We start from the raw sequence: 6,903 nt of genomic DNA on the forward strand, positions 1-6,903 counted from the left end.
AAAAAACAACAGGAATGAGGCCATGAAAAGGCACAAAAAGATCAGTTTACAAATTCAGAGAGACTGTCAAGAGAAAGTATTGTGAATTAACACTCTCAGCCGTCACTAGGAAATCCTACATACACACGTATATACATGTACACACACATATATAGTTACCATAGTAACATAAATCTATCAATAAACATTTTTGTTGCATGCAATAACCTGAAGAACAAATCCCAAATGCCTGGGTTACAAGGCAGTTACTAAACAGCAGGAACACACCAAAGAAAACAGTCAAGATAAACTCCCTTTAATGCTTAATTGCTTAAACTCCCTTTTATGCGAGGGAAATAACACTGCCAATGCACAAGCATCAATGAAAGCACAATTTGGCAAAATTAGTATAATCTCAATTGTCATAATAAATGATGAGAAAAAAGAAGCTACTAGAACATCCAGAAAGTATTCCAAGTTTATTCCAATAAAAAAGGATGTCATAAGTCTGAGTACAACGCAGTATGATAGCAGTGTAACTACAGTTAAAAAAAAAAAGCAGGGCAGCATTTTCCTTTCAGCCACATCCTCCGATTTAATCCATTCTTGAAGAGATCCTTTTGAGAATGCATTTTCTTCCTCTGTTGTTAAATCCCAAAGCTTATCATATTAACAAACATCTGATACATTCAAGTTATTTGAGCAGTGACTAGTGAGGGAAAAAGGAAAGAGTTTGCCATGAGAAAATAAGTCCAGCACTGTTTCTGTTCACAGAGAAGTCACAGGATCACAGGGGTCAAAAGGGAACTCTGGAGAACAACAAGACCAATGCCCTGCTAAAGCAGGTTGCCTGGGAGGTCAGACTCCATGACCCCCCTGGGCAGCCTGTGCCAGTGCTCTGTCAACCTCAGGAAAAATTTTCCTCATGTATGTGTAGAGCTTCCTATGCTCTAGTTAGCACCTGTTGCCCCTTGCTCTGTCATAGGGCACCACGGAAAAGAATCCAGCTCCATCTACTTGACTTCTGCCCATTAGATATTCATAAGCATTAGTAAGATACCCTCTCATAGAATCACAGAATCATAGAATGGCCTGAGTTGAAAAGGACCACAATGATCATCTAGTTTCAACCTCTGCTATGCGCAGGGTCACCAACCACCAGACCAGGCTGCCCAGAGCCACATCCCGCCTGGCCTTGAATGCCTCCAGGGATGGGGCATCCACAGCCTCCTTGGGTACACTGTTCTAGTGTGTCACCACCTTCTGGGTGAAAAACTTCCTTCTACTATCTAACCTAAACCTTCCCTGTATCAGTTTAAAATTATTCCCTCTTGTCCTACCACTATCCACTATAAACAGCCGTTCCCCCTCCTGTTCATATGCTCCTTTCAAGTACTGGAAGGCCACAATGAAGCCTCCCCAGAGCCTTCTCTTCAAGCCCAGTTCTCCTCATAGGAGAGGTGCTCCAGCCCTCTGATCATCTCAGTGCCCTCCTCTAGACCCACTCCAAGAGCTCCACGTCCTTCCTGTACTGGGGGCCCCAGCCCGGGATGCAGTGCTGCAGATGGGGCCTCACAAGAGCCGAGCAGAGGGGCACAGTTACCTCCCTGTCCCTGCTGGCCACCCCTTTTTTAATGCAGCCCAGAATACAGCTGGCCTTCCAGGCTGCAAGTGCACACTGCTGGTTTACGTCCAGCTTCTCATCCACCAGGACCCCCAAGTCCTTCTCCGCAGGGCTGCTCTCAAGGAGATCTTCCCCCAGTTTGCATAAATACCTGGGATTGCCCCGACCCAAGTGTAGCAGCTGCACTTGGCCTTACTGAACCTCATTAGGTTCTCATGGGCCCTCTTCTCCTGCCTCTCAGTCTTTTCCAGACCCAAGAGTCCCAGGTCTCTCAGCCTTTCCCTTCCTGAGAGATGCTGCAGGCCCTTAATTGTCTTTTTGGCCCTCCACTGGACTCTCTTGAGGAGATCCTTGTCCTTCTTGAACCAGGGAGCCCAGAACTGGACAAAGTATTCTCAACGTGGCCTCACCAGGGCAGAGTGGAAGGGGAGGATCAGGATACCCAGATTCTTCTTGGCAGAGCTCCTCTCTAGCAGGTCAGCCCCTATCCTGTACTGATGCATACAATTAAGCCAAGCAACAAGACACAGGTATTTTGTTCAATGATATCAAAAGCAAGATTTAAGCTCTATGATAAAGCCAACTGTGAATACTGGATAAAATTTGTTGGTCAGATGCAAGCAAACTTGTTTCGAAAACGACCTGTGTAGCTAGAGAGAAGGGAGAAATGTGGAAGTCTGAAAGGAAATAAATCATCTGGACAATTTACCTGATCAAGGAGACATAAAATCTCCAACAATTAAAACACTGAAGTTACATCAAGTAATCCATGAATCCTCCTTTCTGTAACTTACATCTACTATGTCTTGTAGTGTCTCTCATACAGAGATGAGAATACTCCTTTCCTCTTTCCTACACTCTTAAATTTAATCAGTGCCTGTTTCATACCTTCCCATTCTTTTCTTTAGGCTACATAATGTCAAAAGTTGGCACTTACTAAATTATAAAAATTTGAGTTTCTTTATCTGTATCATATTCCTGAACATGCAGCCCTGAACTATTTGTAAGACAAGATTATGATCAGCAGTGCTACAAGCAGTTATCGAAAGAGGCAGTTCATCATGACAGAAGTACTGGGGAAGGTCTTTACATCCAATAGGTTCTAGTTTAATTTATCCTGCAAGAATCATATAATCACAGAATTAGTCAGATCAGAAGGGACCTTGGGAAGTCTCTTTTCCAACCTCCTACTTCAAGCAAGTTCAACATGAAATTCAAACTAAGCTTAGAGTTCTGCCCAATTTGTTTTCACGGCACTAAGGAACACGATTTAGTAATTGGACTCAGTAAGTCGGGTCAATGTTTGGACTTCATGATCTTGTAGTTCTTTTCCAACCTGAATGACTCTATGAAAACCTCAAGGGATAGAGATTCCGCAATAGTTCATGGCCTCTTCACCAAGATTCAAACTCAGCAAAGTGGTAACGTCTGATGTAACGTAAATCTACACACAACATTTTGTAGTGTAAAATGATGTGCTCTTCCCAACCACACCACTGTCTCTGACCTATCTTTGCACTCCCAGGACACCACTGTGCTATTACTGCCTTTTTGCAGACACTGAATAGCATCAAACACATTCAGAGACTTACCTGAGTAAGAGTTCAGTAACTAAATAACTTTAAAATCCCATGCTAAGCATCTTGTTTGAAGTGACAGAAGATACAAACAGAACAAAACTGAGCTTCCCTCTTCTGCTGAAGGCTGATGGAAAGTGAACCATTTCAGTGATAACTGAAGGGAAGAATAACCTCATTCTTCACATGGAAAAGTAATAGTGTAAAAGCAAGGCAAGTTGAATACATTTTGGATATTCAAGTCTAAAACCATTTCATATGGTTATCTCCTTTTCTACAGCAATTCTTGTTCTCCATCCTGTTACTTGGAAAACAATAACATAACATGTGATAAATTTTTCAGTGCTGCAAGTGAGAATACTCTTAAGAAGATTTTACTTCAACATGGTGTACGAGAGGAGAAAATAACTCCTGAGTAGACCTCACAAAGACAAGACATCTTTGTTTTTTCAATTAAGAAAAATGCAAGCCACTCACCCACGTGTGGAAGAGAAGTGAGGATGGTTATAGAGATGGACCAAGAGATGGCAAGTGGCTGTGCAAACTGATGTATAGAAGGTCAAGGAGCAAAAATCCACATGCAAATCACAGCAACTGTAGTACAGCAGTGCTCACTCTGTTTCCTAAGGAGGCTAAAATTGGGCTCAACTTTTTACAACTCTAAAAACAATCTGTATGATTTATACACACATACAAATATATTAGAAGATAAAGGAGAAAACTAACTTTGGCATCTAGAAGTGATATCTAGACAAACTATAAGTAACTGAATTGTGGGAATGCTTTACAGTGTTTAATGTTTCCCAAGTTTCTAAATTAGTTTTGGTGTTTTGACCAAAAGTATCTTTCAGACTTAGATCTTTACTTTCCTCTTCATTTTTAAAGCTCTCAAAATTCCCACAGTTGAAGACACTGTGTTAGTCAAGCTAACCACATGGCCTCCTGGTCCTCATTTCCTAACCAAGACGATGAAACTGTGGCTTGAGTCATCTCATAGGTACTGCACACACAGGTCCAAATGCAGTCTATTAACTGGCTCATTCTGAAGCAAAAGAGAACCAAAAAAAGGACAGAAGATGAGCTGGCACAAGGCAGATGAGTCTTCTGAATTGAGAGGAATTTTGCTGATTGATATAAGCTGACAATCTGACCCAACATGTTGACCCAACAACATTTGCTTTATAAACAACACACTTGCTCTGCCAGGAACCAAACTATTTTCAAATGGATGCACTGGGCTGCAAAGCTATTAGAAATAATAGTAAAATTAAACATGTTTTCTGCTTTTTTCCTCGTAAAAAAGCCATCGTTGTAAAATATGCAAACATTTAATTTCCCATGTTTTTCCACTACCTATGCAAAAGATTATTTATCTGAACACAACTGAGTCGGTAGGAATTAAAAAACCAGACAAGTATAATCACCACATCAGCTCATTTTCAAGCTAGTTTCACAAGGATCTGTGGAACTAGCTAATTCTGGCAATACTGTCAACCATATGAAAAATATATATCCTGGATCTACCAAAGATAAAACAGAGATGATGCACGCAGGTTAGGACATGCATCATCTCTGCTTTTGCCCCAGGTCAGCTTACCATTCAAGTCCACTGTGTCAAAAAGCATAGCATTATTCATTCACTTGTACCTGGATTCTAAAAATCTCAGCCACTCTACAGACTTCTTCAGAAAATTGTTATCTCCAAATCTACCTCTTTGGATACAAGTCATTCCAAGCAACCGTGACTGCATAACTGTGGATTCAGAACCGATCCCTATCTCACTTCCCAGAAACTAACTATTTGAACTCTTTTGGTGGTCGTGGATGTTATAGTCAACAGTCGAGTCTTCAGTAGATCACTCACCTTCCAATATGCTGTTTTCAAACAAAAAAACCCAAAAACGTATATAATTGTAGTGATTTATACTGAACCTAAGAGCATTACAACCTGAGATTGAAAAGAACCAAAACTTATCAAGAGATCCTGAAGCAAATTGGGATGAAAAAGAGCACGTGCCTATCAGTTTGACTAATGTTTTGATGACAAGAGGTTTGGCTCCAGTCTGTTCTGCATGTTTGTGTTCCTTTGAGCCTGCCAGCAGCAGGCAGGATGGAGAAGGAAGGATTGCTGTCCTACACTTAAGTGGCTCTTCTCAGCAATGGCAATTTTCTAATGCTAAGTCATTGTTAGCAGTCTTGCAGTAATCTCCTATATGATCTTCCCCAAATTTAGAGGGCTTGCAGGCATTCCTTGTCATTGCAAATGCTTTCTGTCCCTTTCCTTCCTCCCACAATCCCCACTTCCAGAGCAAAACTCAGTGTCCAGGTGACTCACCCCTAACATCTGATGCAGATAGTAATACTGCAACCCTCGGCAGTACAGCAGGAAGGTCTTCCAGAAGAACCACACGTTCAGTGAGAGCCAGAAAAACTAAAATCAAAAGAAAAGAGAGTCTGGAAGTTATATGTACAGACTGCTGTATTAATTCTGTTTGTAAGTCACATGCGTGTGCTTTCATAACGATTTTTAAATGGAAAACAAGCTTAGAGCAGCTAGCAAAAGTATTTTAATAGCAATGCATGTGAACGGACAGCCTTTAGGTGAGACGTTTCCACTGACACCGAAAACACAGAAGTTTAACAAGTGAGGGCGAAGCACGAAACGCAGCTCCAGGATCAAAGCACAAAAACCGAGACAAAAGCAGGAGGAGCAGGACCTGCGGACCCCTCTTCTCCCCCAAACTTTGCCCACAAGCGCTAACAAAGAGCACCCGCTGCCCGCGCCCGGACACGCAGCGCCGTGCGCCCGCCCACCCGGCGCCGGGTCCACCTCGCGCGCGGGCGGGAAGCGGCGCCCCTCAGCGCGGGGCTGCGCGCCCCCGTCCCCAACCCCGAGGCAGCGCCCTACCAGAAAGAGGTGCTTGCTCCCCTCATTAGCCAGCCAGCTCCTCCACGACACGGCCATGGTGCTCTGCCCGCCGCCCCCACCACGAGCAACGCCGGCGGGGCTCGCGGGATGCCGGCGGTGGGGGCGACGGGCGAGCGAGCCCTCCTTTTCAGCCGGGCCGGGCCGGTCCTCCCCTCTCCCCACCCCTCACCCCCCGCCCTGTCTTCCGGCCGCCGGGGCGTGCGCTGCGGACGGGACTCGTCGAGCTCCCCGTGGGGCCCCGGCGCTTTGTCCCGAGCGGAGCGCGCAGCGACCGCCCCCCGGCGGGTTCGGGGTCCCCAGAGCCTCGTCCCCGACCGGCGGTGCGGGACCGGAGCGCTGAGGCTCGGCGCTGCCCTGCCCTGCTCTGCCCCGGCAGACTCCTCGTCTTCCCCCCACCTGGAAAAGCATCGTGGTCCGCTCCCTGCCTTACAGCCCCAGAAAGTCGGGGAGCGGTGTGGAGTGCGAGTAGACGGGAAACAAAGAGACTGCCTGAGGAACGGGCTGTGTGTGGGGTGCTTGGAAATGGGAAGGAGCAGATTTGGCTGCTGTGGGTTTGACTCTGCTCCCTCAGGTGTCCCTGGGAGTTTAGGGGAGAGGTGGGTCCTTGTGCACTGGTGGATACCATGTCCCATATGGAGTGGGTTGGGTTGAAAGGGACTTCAAAGGCCAACTTTATGCATGTATCAGTATGGTTCAGGGGCTGACCTGGTAGAGAGGAGCTCTGTGGAGAAGAATCTGGGTAACCAGATGGTCAATAGGTTGGCCATGAGTTAAAAGTGTGCCTTGGGCCAGAA

At 45.3% G+C, this 6,903-nt stretch overlaps 1 protein-coding gene across 1 annotated transcript in view; it reads right to left on the bottom strand.

Moving 5' to 3' along the window:
- The window catches only part of NOX4 (NADPH oxidase 4), a gene marked incomplete at both ends in the record, with an annotated part of 103,278 nt that extends 97,133 nt beyond the window's left edge, over positions 1-6,145 (bottom strand). Inside the window, 2 exons of the mRNA XM_079549175.1 lie at positions 5,516-5,611; positions 6,089-6,145. Of these exons, the coding sequence (XP_079405301.1) occupies positions 5,516-5,611; positions 6,089-6,145 (153 nt within the window). The remainder of the gene's footprint in view (positions 1-5,515; positions 5,612-6,088) is intronic.
- Between the last annotated feature and the right edge of the window lie 758 nt (positions 6,146-6,903).

This window comes from Tetrao urogallus, assembly GCF_951394365.1.
Source record: "Tetrao urogallus genome assembly, chromosome: 1".
NCBI classification, from domain to species: Eukaryota; Metazoa; Chordata; class Aves; order Galliformes; family Phasianidae; genus Tetrao; species Tetrao urogallus.